This window comes from Thermobia domestica, chromosome 11 (assembly GCF_964235325.1).
Source record: "Thermobia domestica chromosome 11, izTheDome1.hap1.1, whole genome shotgun sequence".
Lineage (NCBI taxonomy): Eukaryota > Metazoa > Arthropoda > Insecta > Zygentoma > Lepismatidae > Thermobia > Thermobia domestica.
Genome location: NC_137464.1, coordinates 262573323 through 262589928, shown reverse-complemented (window position 1 = coordinate 262589928; position 16606 = coordinate 262573323). Strand labels below are relative to the sequence as shown.

At 38.2% G+C, this 16606-nt stretch overlaps 1 protein-coding gene across 3 annotated transcripts in view; it reads right to left on the bottom strand.

Annotated features, from left to right (window-relative positions):
- The window catches only part of Mkk4 (dual specificity mitogen-activated protein kinase kinase 4), a 70206-nt gene that overhangs the window by 38056 nt on the left and 15544 nt on the right, over positions 1–16606 (bottom strand). For 2 of the 3 annotated variants that reach the window (XM_081732229.1, XM_081732232.1), the window contains exons 3-4: positions 12290–12421; positions 7854–7883 (exon numbers count right to left, since the gene is read on the bottom strand). In XM_081732229.1, coding sequence (XP_081588355.1) covers positions 7854–7883; positions 12290–12421 — 162 coding nt within the window. The remainder of the gene's footprint in view (positions 1–7853; positions 7884–12289; positions 12422–16606) is intronic. The other variant, XM_081732231.1, reaches the window with a different exon arrangement.

Below are 16606 nucleotides of genomic sequence, written 5' to 3'. Positions count from 1 at the left end.
TACCTGGTTGGGGGTCTGTGAACACTCCGCGCGAGTACTTAAGGGTTAAACCGTTTAAAACTTATCGAAACACTCAAACGAAGAAAGAAAATGGGTTCAAATTATCATACTTAACACATAAGTGGCACAGCCTCAGTTTTCCTTTATTGTCATATGATATGCTGATGTGAAAAAGATCATCAAGTGAGAATCACACAAATTTGGACTTAAAAAAAAAAAAAATGTTAACCTACACAAAAAAGAACATACACATGTTTCCAGTAAGTTCTCAATACATTGTAGGTTGATTTTATATATCCAATAACGCCGTAAGTTAATTCTTCGTACTTACGGCTGTGAGACGTTCACTTGTGTTCTAAATCACACCAATGCATACCTCGAACCTTTTACTTATCATCACTGGCTGGCAAGTTTGAAAATATTAGAAGCTGTTGCTATAAAAAATTGTGGTAAATTTAACATTAATCAGCGCCTATAACTGTGTTATTTACCTCCCGGCGCCTTCTGAATATGAGTTTGAAGAGGTACAAAAGGGCTGTTAATGCGTATGAATTTATTTTACTGTGCACTTACTCATTATGGCCAAATACAGGTAACAGTAGTTGTTTTCTAATACGTATGGCTACGAGGGCAAATACCTGATTCGAAGTCGTGTCAAACAACAACTTTCTTAGATTGAGCGACGCTGTAGTTGATCCAATAACAAAAGTGGAAAGATTTTTTAAAGAAAATATGTTACACACTTGGTAAATATGAATGGACGATGACGATGTACTTTACGAAACAGAGGAGTATACAAAGATACACGGATCCGCCTTCTCCCTCAACACATCAAACTGACCAGAAAATCCCATTCATTGATAATCCCATATATCCAGGAAGAAATACTACATGTAGTTAATTATTGTGTCAATGGTTACACATCACTACGCCCATCTTACAACAAGATTCGTAAGCTCGAAAATATATAGAAATCAACGCTATTTATTACCAAGAACATGTCCTATTCCCAGTTTACATAGACAAACTTGCAGCATTGTATGGCGACGTTATCCATCGTGCGACACTATACCAGGACAAAACTTCAGGTAACATGATCAAAAAATCGCTAGCCTTCTATCTACGCATGACAGTTGCATCAGGTATTCATGTTATTTTGTTCGAGAATATTTCCATTACAAATCCAGATACTACTCATAACGATTGTCTATTATATGGGTTCTGTGTTATTTGACTTCTCAAATGGCGCCTTTCATCACGTTCGTGAATGTCCTGCAATGCCTACAAACAAGAGTGGGACAATGTATTCTCGGTGCAGCTGCAGTGGAAACTGCGATGTCGTGCAATGGCCACCCCATCCAACATACTCCATGGTCCTAGAGTGGTATAACTGGGGTTATTTAAAAAAAAAAAAAAAAACTTTTTTTTTTTTTTTTTGATGGAAATAGATCAGCCTTTGTAGAAATTGTTTTCCTAAAATTCATTCCTTACTTCTTAAATTACACATTATCTTTAAAATTTGTATTTTCTGACTGGAACGTTCCAAACATGTACCCAAAACGCAGATAATGGGTGTATGAAATGAAATTGCATGTATGTTCTTGATGTAATCTTAAATCCTGATTTGATTCTTTGTAAATTGTGTTATGTTACATGCATGACTTATATCTTCATTACTATAGTAAAATCCTGCATTACACCACTTGTTTTTTCGAATAATGAAGTGGTTCAGACACCGGAATCCCGGTGTAGATTCCTGGTGCCAGTCTCTCCATCAGCTGATTGGACATTCTTGTAAATGTAAAACTCAAGATGTGTTTCTCGAGGTATTTTCTCAATCTGGGCTTAAATTTCTTTGATCTGTCCTATCTAGTCTTCTTATGATAGGATCCACTGCTTAGCTTCGTGTTTGGTAGTGAGATCCAATGGAAGTTGAAGGATTTAACTGAGTGTTGATGAATGGCCACTAGGCGTAACATTCAGGGCTACAGTTTTCGTTTCTTTCTTGTGTTTATTCTCAGTGTGTTCTTGTTTCCTTCTCTTTAAAATTCAAAAGATTTCATCTGCATTTACTAGCATTTATCTTTAACCTTCCGGTAGTCGCGCCTGCCTCTGTCACACGAGTAGTCGCGCGTTGTAATTTTTACAACATCTAACATTAAACATGTTATTGACTTAATATATAATAATAAGTCAATATAAAATATATATAATACGTTAACATATAATAATGTATATGTAACTGATCGAATTTATTGAATGTGCTGTTTTGTATCCTCTTTTATTTCTACTCTTTTGAATGTTACTAGAGGGACACGATATAAATGAACTTACGAGTATTCATTACCAAATTTGAAGAATTTAACAATAATATTTATTATTTGTATATACAAAATTGTCAAATAGAAACTATATCCTCAAAAATATTTTTCATAGTGATTTACTAGTTTATCAATTCTTACAATTCATCGGCTGCACCATTTAGTTCACCACATCTCAAACATATAGTTTGCTTCTGGATGTGTGTCTAGAGTTGTCACACTTCATAGATATATTTTTTTTTTTTTTCCTTCCACAGAGTCAGCAGGTACCTATTTTCTTAGTTGGAGGTTCATTTGAAGTAGAAGCTTGTTTCGCAGGTTCTTGTTTCTAGCGCTCCAAGTAAATAAAAATATCCTGAGGTAACGATTTTATTGGCGCTTTACTTGTTAGATGCCCTTTCAATAGGACCATCGCAAGATGTTTGTGGAAAACCTTTCTTCCTGGAATGCTTCCAGGATCACTGAAGGAAAGAATGACTCTAGCATTTGTGCTAGCAATATTCATCAATACAAAGAAAAATTGCTTGAAAGGATCGCCTTGTTATTCGGGACACAGTATACGCTGCACACATTTTGTCACATATTCAAGAATGATCTCTGGTTTACCCGTAACTGGGTCAATAGTTTTCTTGTCACTGATAGATGAAACGAGGATGACTGCTTTGTTTAACGTACGAAACAATCGTTTCTCATCGCTGAAACCAAATTCTGAGGTGCCCACTGCTCGCTGCTATTTGGCAGAAATGATAGGAGAGTTTTCGGCTTGTTCTCTTTGTAAGTACCAATCATAGTTATTTGTTTCGTTAGCATATCCTCAACTAGGGGTATACTAGTGTACCAATAGTCAATTGTCAGGCGTTTTGTATATACCTCTTACTTCTGTTTCACTCCAAATATCCTTTTCAAGGACAAAATCTTGATCTCTATACACCACACCATTATCTTCTTTCCCTTCTTTCACTTTCGTCTGAACGACTATCATTTTCAATATTTTTATCAGTTAGGTCACTGTTGCTATCAAGCTCCAGGCTGCCACCATCGTCCTCTTCTTCAATACCCCGTGGAATATCACTCAGCCTTACAATTTTGGAAAACACACACAAGTATTTATTGAAATATTTGTTATCAAACAACTAACACAAGTGGTCGCGCGTTGTAAAAAGTACAACAAGGATATTCCATCTCGGCCGAATGGGCGTCTGGGGACTGAACCGTGGCGTGGCAGGGGCTGACTTCCGGTGGACTGGTGAGGAGAAAGGGAAGGAAGGCATACATAACACAGCTAGCTTTTTCACTTAATCGAGTAGTGACGCAAAAAAAAAAAAAAAAAAAAAAAAAATACAACACTGTTGTACTTTTTACAACAGCGCGACTGCCGGAAGGTTAACAAAAATGATAAAAACCTTACAGATGGGAAACGTCCTCAGGACAGTCATCGTCATGAAAATTAGCATGGATTTCAGTAATCACATCAGTTAATTCAGTTAATATTTTACAAGTTTCCGTTTGAAAAATTCCTCTTAGGAATTATTCTCTCTTTCGGGTATCAGCAGAAGATGGTGTGCTTGAAAACTGCAAATCATTTCTATTAATATACCACAACACTTCTCACTAGTAGCCTTAAGGAAATTACATAAAAAATAAAAATAAAAAAAAATCATTACTGCAGAACGAAAAGTTTACCATCGACCTCATTCTATGACATAATCTTTATTACTACCTTCTTACAATTCTGTTTTGGGGAGTTCTGGTCATACTTCGTGTGCGTGTTCTAGCAGGCTGAAGGTTTTACTTGTACGAAACAATCGATATATTGCAGGAAATGAAACCGAGGTGTGTAAAATAAGCAGGAAAAAAAAAATGAAATATTCTTGAATTAACGTCTCATGACTGCACCCTCTAACCTAAAGATAATACAGAGGAATTCAGAAAAAAACACGGACATTATGACCACCACAAACTCACATGGTCCGAGATCAAATAGAGACCCCTCACATCAAAGGTAAAAGTTCTATTACTGAGATATCAAAGGTAAAAGTTCTATTACTGAGATATCTGCTCTCTTAAAACCGTGGTCAGGTCATTCGCAATAAAAACTGATACCAACAATTTTCGCGAAAAGAACGTATGCGAGAAACGCATCTTTCGGTGGGAAAAGACAGAAGAATAATACGAAACAAGATCTTCAGAAAATGTACAATAATAATCCTAACTTAACTTAACTGATACAGTAACGGAATTTGCCTCCAGCAGCGATCAATTTTAGGATTTCTCGCTGCACGCAGTTAATTGACTATTGGCCAATCTAATCCTCTTTTATGCTTGACACGAATATTTCGCGCAACATTTTTCCTGCGTCTGTCATCATAGTTTGAGGTTAGGAAATAAAACCCACTCACATTAAATACATGTATTTCTATAAATGAAAAAAAAAAAAAAAAAATCACTCTTTCTTTCTTTCTTCCTTTGTCTCATGAGAGGAGCATAGGAAGAAAATAGTAGTGCTCGAAATAATTATGTTAAGAGTAAAAAAAGATCCGGATCAAGTAACACATTTGATACTTCTCTCTAAGAGTTTCTGTTTAACCCTTAGAATTAATATGTCTACAAAATAAAGACATGGACTCTAGAATTTATTGCACAGGTTGTAACGGCAGGACGAACATTTCGTTGGTTTCTTCTTATCAAATAGGTTTCTGGCAACGTGTAGATTTTTTTTTCGCACTTCTATTTCAGTATTTTGCGCAGTGTTGCCAGCTATACAAATTTATCCAAAAAAAATAATTGTAATGATATTTTTCACAACAAAGGCTGAATGCATTTGTACTTAGATTCATATTATGTGTATTTTTTCGTGAAGTCCTGTGGTTGGCTTTCATCTACAAAAGAGAAGAAACCCATTACAGTTCTTCTATGACCTTACTTGTTGAAGGAAGGTTTTAGAAAGAACAAGTGTGAAGTAATTTATTTTTCTCCCTTCTCACTGGCGATAAGAAAACAAACAAGGAAGGAAGAAGGAAGGAAAGAAACCTTCTTTGTTCGCCTTCACGGGCAGGAACACATTATCACCCTTGAATCCAAGCATCCCTTCGTCTCCTCCCCCTCTGAATTTGTGGTTCACCAGGCCAAAAAGGCCATTGTTGATTAGGTAAAATTAAACTTGTGACTCATTTCTAACACACAGGCTTTTACGCAGATCAAAGCAGAAAAACAAATGTGGACTTTCAGTTAATTAGCACTCGTTTTACGATACAGGGATGTTTATCTTCTATTTTCAGTGTTACCAAGCTGTGAAATAAGTAATCACAGTGTTGCCAGCCATTTATATTTTTCGTAACGACAGGTGATTTTTCGCTACTTTTGGCAACACTGCTTTCCTCAGAGACCTCATATGAGTCTCGATGTTACAGAATATGAAAGCATGGTCCCTGACGAATCCAATTATTACCCTGCTACAATATCTCGAGTTACACATAAGCATTCATTGCAACATAATTTATGTGCGAAAATAACCCTATAATATCAAGGTTTCACGTATTATTTTTTTCTTAGTACGTGCTCGCTAGAATTTTGCGATACTTGCAGGATATATTAGCAATAGTCCAGCAAATATTTTCCATTATTTTTCTACAGTATGAAAGTAGTGTTGCCAGTCATTTGTTTTTTACATTTTTTCGTAAAAATACGCATATTTTCCCTACTTTTGGCAACACTATTTCCTTAAGGGACCTCATATGAGTCTTGATTGTTACGGAATATGAAAGCATGGTCCCAGACGAATCAACTGACGTATAAATTATTGTCCTACTACAATTATGAACCAAGATATACTTGCCTAAGTAAAATATTGAATTTTCGCCTAAAATACCCATTAATTCTAAGGGTTAAATTCACTTAAGAAATATTTGTAAACAAAAATATTAATGGAGAAATTGATTCAACAGCAGCATGCTCAACGAAAGCAGAGGAAAATGCTGTTTGCTAAACTTGCAACACCGAGAATGAGTAACGGGAATGCGTCCAACTCGTAGGATTTCGGTGCACAGGTTCGACTCCCGGTGGAAAATCACTGGACGCATTATGGTGATTCGGATTCCACCTTAAACTTTAGGTTTACGTCTCATGTTGCCCCTGTGCTGAAAAAAGACGTTAATGTGACCAACTCAAAGGATTTGTTAGAGTGAATATAATGTATAAACTATTACAATTTAAGCAGAATGGCACATGTGTTGCTCGAGTTGCAACGGTTCGGTGCCTATAGTAGCATCGCGAAAGGGTAATTTAGCAGTTAAATAGTGAAACGTGGAAAAGCATCACTATACATCGTCGTCTAAAAACACTATTTAAACAGACGACTCCATTTGAAAAGAGCACACGGACGGTATGCAGGACAGCGGTTTCCAGTTGTACGAAACCGATATGCGTCAACGGAAGCGATGGACAGAAGAGAACTGTAAGCCGCAACAATCGTGCAGTGGACCGCATACCATGCACCGTACAATGCATCTCTGATTGTGCATGCTTTTGCGTCAGCTTCCATTGAGGTAGAATCACAAATGCCCCAGACATCAGAATACAGTCGTTGGCGCGCTCAGTGGCAGACAGTCACAGCTTCCGACAAGCTCGGCTTCTCATCTGTCTATAGTGATGATTGCATACGTGTTATTGGTTATTGCGGTGAGCGCAATCTGGAAGCATACACTGTCGAAGGTAATAGAAACACAACAGCAGTTGTGCACCGATCTCGGCCAATCTCACGAATGACCTGCTAACCAAAGGTGCTTTAAAGGCTGATGTTATACCTATCCTTTAGACAACTGCGGACGTCACATTTCAGCAGAACAATGCTTTGTATTGACGTATTGTGTAGTCTTCAAGGGATGACGGGTTTCGCCGTCATGCATAGTCACCTGACAAGTCGCCCATCTATAACGAAATATCTTCTGTCTTATGATCCCACCTTTTATCATGGGATTTCCCTTTGAGGGGTTTGAACCCATTTCTCAACCAAGCCTGCGCACTAGTGAACCTCAATGTTTGAGTACGTAAGTACGAACATAAGGCACCACGCCAAGTTTCTCAACTACTAGTGGGTTGTGGAGATACTAAAATAAACGCATTTTTATTATTTTAGTTCCTCAACAGCAAACAATATGTGAGTTCCTTTGTCGTGACTCAAACGCTTGTAGTGGAAACCTCATCAAACATGTGTTGAATATGGTTGATAAGCATTTCACTCGTCACGGCAGATGGTTTCTCATAACACATCCAACCCCTGTTTAATTAGGTGAAACGAAGTTAGAAGTTTCGGTTGGGGCAGTGGAAGCTTTACGCTAAACTGACTTATCAAGGTTATACATTTCTGAAACTCTACTTTCATTCCATTCACGCATATCTTTCTTGGTGTTCCAGTTGTTACAACGAGCAGTGTACAATACGAACTGAAAAGTTAAAAAGGAACATTGAAATACATGCAGAAACAAAGCAAAGGTTAAAGGTTAAAAATTACGGAAAGTACACCGAATATCTCACCTTAATCTGAAGCGATCACCAGGTCCAAAACTGTGGAAAAGACAACACATTTAAAGCTTTCTTTTGCATAACTAAGCCAAAGGCAGTATCAAAACAATACAAAGCAACATAATATTAAGGTCAGTGTATTTCGTGCATATACATATACACATAAAAGTTTTACTGAAAATATTGGTGCTAGATCAAAGAATAACTTAAGAGTACGAAGCTCTTAATGTTGGCTGATTATAATAAGTACATTGAGGTAATAGCACTTGATTCACTGCCTCAATCTTAATAATCACTTTTGAATATACACTCAGTGCGGAAAAAGCCATACCAGCAGAATGGTGCCTTTATTGATACCAAATAAAGTGCAAATACACAAAAGCACAAACAAGGAAAACCACCAAAGCATGTCCGCACAGAAGTTTAAACAAAGGGAACACAAATGTACAAAAGAATACGAACTGCTTACCTAAGTAAAATTTAGTACATAAATATATAAAAATATTCAACACATATTTTAATGAAACGAGAAAATAACCTATTTAAATTTGTTTCTATACACCAAATCCTCTGTAAGCGCGAATTCAGTAACTTACAAAGAGTCAAAAAGTGACTGACTGGATTGGGACTCGAACCCGGGATCTTTGGCATACCGTGCCGATGCGTTAACCACTACGATACGCAGCCCGCTTCCTAGAACAGCCAAACATTCTCCCAGTGCTTGACGCATCGATACGGTAAGCCGGAGATCCCGGGTTCGAGTTCCGGTTCAGTCATTCACTCTGACACTCCGTAAGTTATTGAATTCGCACCTACAGAAGATTTGTTATGCAAAAATAAGCTTAAAACGATTGTTTCTTCCTTTCTTTAAATATATGAAATCACAACCGTCAATAGGTGTTCTCAATATATGGACAATGGATTGACCAAGCACAGCAGCTAGGCGTGGTACAGTCAGTAGCAAAAACACCTGCAACATGAGCATGTAAGTTTGTGAAACGACGAAATCTTTCGCTTCAAAATAAGTGTGCAGTTGAGAGCGCCGAGGTTTCCCCTGGCGTGATTCGTGCCACTTAGCGTTATGTTGATTCTTTGGGCTGATAGGCGTAGTTTCACAATAAACTTACATGCTCATGTTGCACGTTTTTTGCTGCAAACTGTACAAGCCATGTGGTCTGAATGGAGAGCATCGACTACAGGAATGGGAGAGTGTTTGGCTGTTCTGGGAAGCAGACTGGGCGGCGGAGGGTTAACGCATCGGCATGGTATGCCGGATATCTCGGGTTCGAGTCTCGGTCCACTCGCTTTTTCACTCTTTAAGTTATGTTCAACACCTGTTTACAAGAAAGAGGGATTATCGGAATTTCTTTCATTAACATGTTTAACTTATTTACAGATCGCATAAAACATAAATAAGTCTTCATAGTTTAAAACTCTCGTTCTCTGTTAGTAAAACTTCCTACATACAAAAGATCGTTTACACCATCACAAAACATTGATAGTCTTACTACAATCCACCGACGCTCATAGTATCATACATTAATTATTTTATAAAATTCGTATTCCGTAACATACACAACAAAAACTCCGAATAAAATGTTTGCAGGTGTGATTTTTAAGAACACCCCGCTAATGAAACTGAAGCTTCAGATTTTCTACACATCATCTCGAATCTGAAGTACTTCCGTACGTATGACCAATATAGGGTTGAAAATAATGAGTAAATATCTTCTGATTGTTCCTTTAGGCTAAAGGATATGTGATAAATACAAATAAATGATAAAATAACTGATTATCAAAATTTAACACAAAACAAGTGTTCGTAAATGAAAAGGAAATGAAATGTTTAAGCTTTACGTTCCACGATTATGCCGGCTAGGCTAAAGGAAACGGTGATGATGAGAAATGAATAAAATGGTGGAATGAAGAAAATGGGAAGAAAGGGGAGAACCCCGAGAAAACTCAAGAATACGGTGTTTGTCCACCAAAGTTCACTTGGCGCGAGCTGGGATCGAACCAGGGACTCCACGCACCAGAGATGAACGCTCTGCCACTGTTCCACCGTGGCCCCAGAATGGAATGAAGTAAAGAAACTGACAAAAACGAATGGAAAGTTCTCTGAAATACCTCGACATCGGAAGGTAGAAGAGGACGAGATTAAATAAGTTTAAATAAAGAAAGAGACAGACTCTCATAGCTTCCATTAGCCAACAGAAAATCAACAAAAAACAAAAGCGAAATGGAATTTATAAATACCCGAAAAGAGTAAAATCAGTGAATAAGCGATTTCCCTAAATGCTTCATAGAGAAAACCTAGGGATTAAACATCAGCGAACAGATAACTACTATGAAAAATGTAATGAACTGTAAGTTGTAGATGGAGAAGGCCTGCAGAACTATCGCTATCCCCCGCAAGGCTGATGCGGATTGAAAGGTGGAGATAAAATGTTTAACTACCTAATTCATTACAAATATCAAAACAAATGTTACGTGTAAGTGCGTTGGCAATTTGAAATCCTCGTCAATTGGTTCTGTTAACACTGTCGGAATTAACTGATACTGATACTGTTTTATCCTCCTTTTTCTTCTGATGTGCTGGAAAACGAAATTTCTCTTGATGGTAACAATAAAGAACTAAACGGTAGGTGTCATACGGTACGGTAGCTGTCATCAATCATACGGTAGCTGTCATCTTTAATTTTCAAACTTCAAAGTTCCTATAACCACAAACTACTAAACAGTGATTGCGGGACATTTTTTCACTCAAATGCTACGGAAATGTTGGTGTGGCAACGTTTAAGATACCTAGTATAATATTAATGAAGTGTTTATTCACCGAAACCCGTTTGGCGAGTACAATAATTCGATTTGCTTCCATTATATACGACAAACTGAGAAAAAAAAAAAATAAAATAAATCATAGCAAACCCTCTATGTATATGAATTCATATACAATGTGTATTCTTTCATCGTTTGAACATGGATGCATTATATTAGTTTATTAGTTTATACTTAGTATAATGTTGGAGAAGATAAAATGGACAGAGAAAGCAACAAACGAGGATGTTTCAAACGGATAGGAGAGAAGAGAACGCTTCTAAACAATATCCTTCGTAGAAAGGTCAGTTGCATTGGACATGTTTTGCGAAGAAATTGTCTTATTCATACCGCCATAGAAGGAATGTGGAAAACAGGACGAACACCACCACTGATCGATAATTTGAAGAATAGAAAAAAAATAACTAACAAAGAGTGAAAAAAATATTTGACGACCAGGTCTCGAACCCGGGATCTCCGGCATACCATGCCCGAATTCGAGTCCCGGTTGTCAAATATTTTTTTCACTCTTTGTAAGTTACTGAATTCGCACCTACAGAGGATTGTGGTATGTAAAAATAAGTTTCCTCTTTTCATTAATAATTGAAGAAAACATTGGGAGTTCAAAAAGGATGCTGAAGATCGAGGAACGTGAAAGAAACATTTTCAGGCCTAATCTAAATAAATAAATAAATAAATAAATAAGCCTCATTACTTCCAAAACTTACCAGAAATAATAATAATAATAATAATAATAATAATAATAATAATAATAATAATAATAATAATAATAATAATAATAATAATAATAATGTTTGTGGTGTTGGCAACATTGGAAGTTTGAAAATTAAAGATGGCAGCCATCGTATAGCTGAGGTGATTAGTGCTTTCTTGTTGAATTTTCTCAACATTAACATTTCACAGGCTATTTTTTTTTTTTTTATTGTTACCTCCAAGGAAGAGGTTCCGCTTTCCCGCACACCAATGGAAAAGAGAATGAAACAATTTAGTGAAATTTCTGCTTGGCAATGTTACGAGGAATATTTCAGAGGATTTCAAGCTTCCAACGCACCTTACAGATAATATTTGTTTCGATATTCATTATGAAAAAGGAAGGGTTTCAGTCATACAAAGCTGGACAATTGGTGCATATAAGGATACAGATACAATTAAAAGAATCGTATCTACAAATACCTTCACTTTTCTCTTGTTTTTATCCTTTTCTCCCATATTTCTACTCTACCCATTTATCTGATTGAAACATTCCCACAAAACGCTTAGAATTACCATCTTTAGTGACGTGTTTTCCTATTTTCTGATAAATAGTTTATATCATGGATGCAAATAAACAACAAAATTTTACTAGCCCAAGAAAAAAAGCTACTAGCCCACATTACAATTGTGATTATTATAGTCCTTACTGTTTAATAACTCGCCCGCACCGATGAACCACCCGCCCCGGGCGAGTGCTTATTTGCATCCCTGGTTTATACATACATACATAATAAATGCAGTTACACTGTTCATGTAACATCAAATATTACCTCTTAAACAAAAGACAAGCCACTAATTGGTACATTTAGAGCACAAATATTGATATATAAAAAGAATAAGGATATAGGCCTACGTACCGTGATTTATCAGGTACAGAATCCTGAAAAGGTCTCCCACGGGTCACCCCGGTGCGGGAACTCCGTGCAGGACTTTGGTTTCTCCTTTCTTCTTGCGATGCATTCGGAGCAGGTTGTGGAGGTTTAAAGCTACTGCAAAAAGCAATACAGTATATATATATATATAATGCTTCTTAAAGCTACATATCAAGATAATCCCATACTAATCAATATATACATATTACGTAAAACCATGTTCCGCTATTCAGTTAGCAAGAATTCTTGCCTGATTTAACTGACAATTCGCTCGTATCATGCATACTTGATCATGAATTCGATTCCTGATGGTGGCTCATAATCTTTCATTGTTGATTCAATGTATTGCGAACAGGTAACATGCTACCTGACGAAGGACGTAACGAGTTAGAAGTAAATAAATAATAATAATAAAATGGAGTTATACAGAAGGTCGATCCGCGTATATGTGTCCAATTTTGGAATAGCACTAACCTTATGAAAATCCATGGGACCACCATTGGTTGGCCTCAATGTGATGGCCATGTGTTCTGGCAATAGCCCTGCACCGTAACTTCCACTGTAGAAGACTACGACGAAATACAGGAAGTTGAATCTTGTCCCATTCCTCCCGGCAGGCTTTCCACAGGCCCCCGAGAGTAGTGACACGACGAGAAGAAAGTGCCCTTTTTAGTAGACCAAACCCGCAGAAATCCATGGGACTGGCATCTGGTGATTTCACTGGTATATTATGAAATGGAATAGCACGAATACCGGTGTCCGTCTCCATCTGCTTCAGAAAGTTCTGGGTAGAACGAGATGTATGTGAGGAGGCCTTATCCATATGCACAGAAACTTGTTTTATGGCATGTCCATACAAACGAGGCAGATCTTCTATATGAATTGGGGTTAGTATATGTTGCTGAAAGAATGCAGAGTTGATTTTACAATTTTTAAGGACCTGACGAATTGTTAACTTGCCCTGATAAGAGTAACCGGCGAACAACATGAATCCTTTCGAGAAAGTTGCTTTGCAATGACGGATGAACACAGGGCGGCTTTTTGCATCTCACGAAGTGTAAGTTATAGAGCGAATTTTGCCACAATCTGATAGATACACCCATGCTTTATCTAGTGTGGCCACAAACTTCCACTTTTCCCCAGATAGATGGCGTTCATAGAGGCGCCTGCTGTTGGTCCTTCTCTCACGGCGACAGGCCGCACTTAGGTAATGTCCATGACTTTTAAAGAGCCTTCGGAGATTTAATTTCTCACGCAAGGCGCGGTTAACAGTTCACTGTGGTATGTGGAGTCGAGCTGCCATCACACGTTGCGGAGGGGGATTTTCTTGTAAGGCCATTCGCCGCAACTTCTGAGCTACTTGTGGAGTCACTGTGGTACACGCTCGTTTCCTCGACCCCTTAGTGGGTGCTTACCTGGTATGTCTTCTTTTTTATACTGCTTGATTATGTTCTTGATAGTCGTCGAACCCAATGCACAACCATTTTCTCTGCACTGCTTTTGAATTTTAGAAACCGAATATTTGGCGTGGAAAAGTCCAATTACGTAGCCCTTCCAAAAACGGTTCACCTTTGGAGCCATGATGCACACGATACACAGTTTCGCTTGTCAGACGATAGAATGGACCTCCAGGTATGGCACACGCGTTTAACCACTTGGTTCGGTCGCTTCTGTGGTCAGGGGTACGGGTGTAAAATTGGACACATATACGCGGATCGACCTTCTGTATTTGATGCAATGTCACTGCATCTCTTACACATGTGCATTTATAAAAAGTCATAGCATCACAATTTATTACTATTAAATGAATAAGTGAATAACTCAGTTTGCCTGTTTCTTTGAATAGTTAATAATTTAACGTCCCTTTCAGCACCAAGGCTGTATAAAACATGGACCTACAACTTAACGTGAGATCCACGGCACGTATGCCAACGATGACCATCGTACCACCAGAAACATCTTCGTTTCTTTCTACGACCATGAGTACACTCGAAGCCGCACAAAGTGTATGAACATATACCGAGTGGCATATTTGTATTGAAACTTCAAACTCACAAAAAGCTAGTTTGAGGTTTCAATGGAGTACAGTTTTGAAGGTAGGAATAACATTACCTTGTGTACATTACCAAAAACCGAGTCAACCCATCATTAGTGACAAATAACATGTATGGATTATTTTCCGAAAATTTCGAAATAATAACAATAATAAAGCTTGTTTAATACACTCCGACTGTCGATGAGGACCTGTAATCTCCATCAAAATATAAGCGCAGAAGAATCAGGTTTGCTTTAAGATTGTTTAAATCTTTTGAGGTTATTTAAATGTGGATTTTTAAAAAAAAGGACGAGAGTCGGCTGGCATGCCATGGCCGAGTGGTCTAACGCATTATGTTGGTGGCTGCAAGAGCTGTCTGTTGCGGGTTCAAATCCCACTCAGCACTTGAGTATTACGCATGTACTGTATCTCTCTTCATTATTACCATTAATTTCTCATTGTATCCTTTAGCCTAGCGAGAATAACGTAAAACTGAAAAACAAAATAGTTATTTACTTTTCGAACTGAAACATTTGTATTTATAATCGATTATGCTCCTTCCTCCTTGGACAAACAAGAGAATTTAAGTGCACTTAGTTTCACCCCAGCCCTAGTTTAGGGTCAGTAGATCACCACAGATCCTCAGCAATGTAAATATTCGCCACAGAATATAATAAAAGACACTCACACAAGTTTCATGTAAAGTTGGGTACATTTGGCACGAGCTGGGATTGAACAAGCCCCTCCCCCCCGCAACAGAGGTCAGCACTGTAACACTGAACCCATCTGTACGATGGAGGACCCAAAAAAATCGGACTTCCAATGTAAAAAAAGAAAAAAAAATTTAAGTTTTATTACAAAATTCTTTCAAACTCTTTCAAAGTACTATCCATTAGATGCGATGCACTTCTCCGGTCATCTTTCCTACTGTTTGAAGTACGAGGGCGGGGTGAAAAGTTCTCGGCCTAACAATGAAAGACAGAAATTCAGTTCAAACATGGTTTTATTTTTCGACATAATCTCTCTTAACTTCAATACACTTGGTCCAGCGTTTCTCCAACATTAGTATTCCTTCCCGGAAGTGAGAGCCTGGAAGGTTGTGAAAATAGTCATCCACGACCCTCTCAACTTCTTCACACGATGTGAAGCGTTTCCCAGAAAGAAATTTCTTCAAGTTTGGAAACAGATAAACTCCGACGGTGCCAAATTAGGAGAATATGGGGGATGGCCGAGCAAATCGTACCCCAAATCCCGGTTTTCCCATCGCCAACGCACCCTGGTGAAATATGATTTTCTTCTTCTTCAAGCCAGGCCTCTTCTTGCGAATTTTGGCATCCAGCTGGTCAAGAAGGTTGGAGTAATATTTGCCTGTAATTGTTCTCCCTTTTGCAAGGTAATCAATTAACAGGATCCCTTTCCCATCCCAAAACACACTGGCCATGATCTTTCAGGCCAGTACGATCGTCTTCGCTTTCTTCGGCGCTGCACCACCGGCTTCCACCCACTGCTTGGATTGCTGTTTCATTTCTGGCGTGTAGTGGTGAACCCATGTCTCATCCATTGTCACAAATCGGTCTGATCCCTTTTGAATCGGTCCAAAGATTGCTGCAAAAATCGTTCTCGCATTTCCTTTTGGTCCGCAATCAGCAAATGCGGCACCCATCTTGCGCAGATCCTTCGCATCCCTAGCTCTTTATGCAATGTGTTTCGTACTCGTTCCTTCGATATCCCCACACTCTCAGCTATCTCACTCACCTTCACTCGCCTCTCCTCCAACACGATATCATGCACTTTTTCGATTGTTTATGGTGTCGTTGTGGTTTTCGGCCTTTCTTCACGTGGGTCATTTTTGAGGGATGTGCGACCACGTTTAAATTCAGCTGCCCACTTTTTAACGGTTGACATGGAAGAAGCAGAGTCCCTCGTAAACTTCTGTCAACTTCGGATGAATTTCCGTAGGAGTTAATCCATTCAAAACGAAAAAACTTATTTCCGCACGATATTCAAGTTTATCCACTTTCACAACTAACACGAAAGACGTCTAACTGCAACAATGCCTGCACACAAACTACTTGAGAGAACAAATTGGCACTTGATATACGAACAACTGAAAAGCACCCCAGGCAAGAACAATAAAATTTTGCTGATTGGAGTGTCATCTCTGGGTCTTAGCCCGCCCTCGTACCTCTGGAACTCTTCAACTTTGATATTCTCCAGTGCCCTCTGTAACGCTCTTATTACGGCCTCAACATTATCAAAACGTCCCC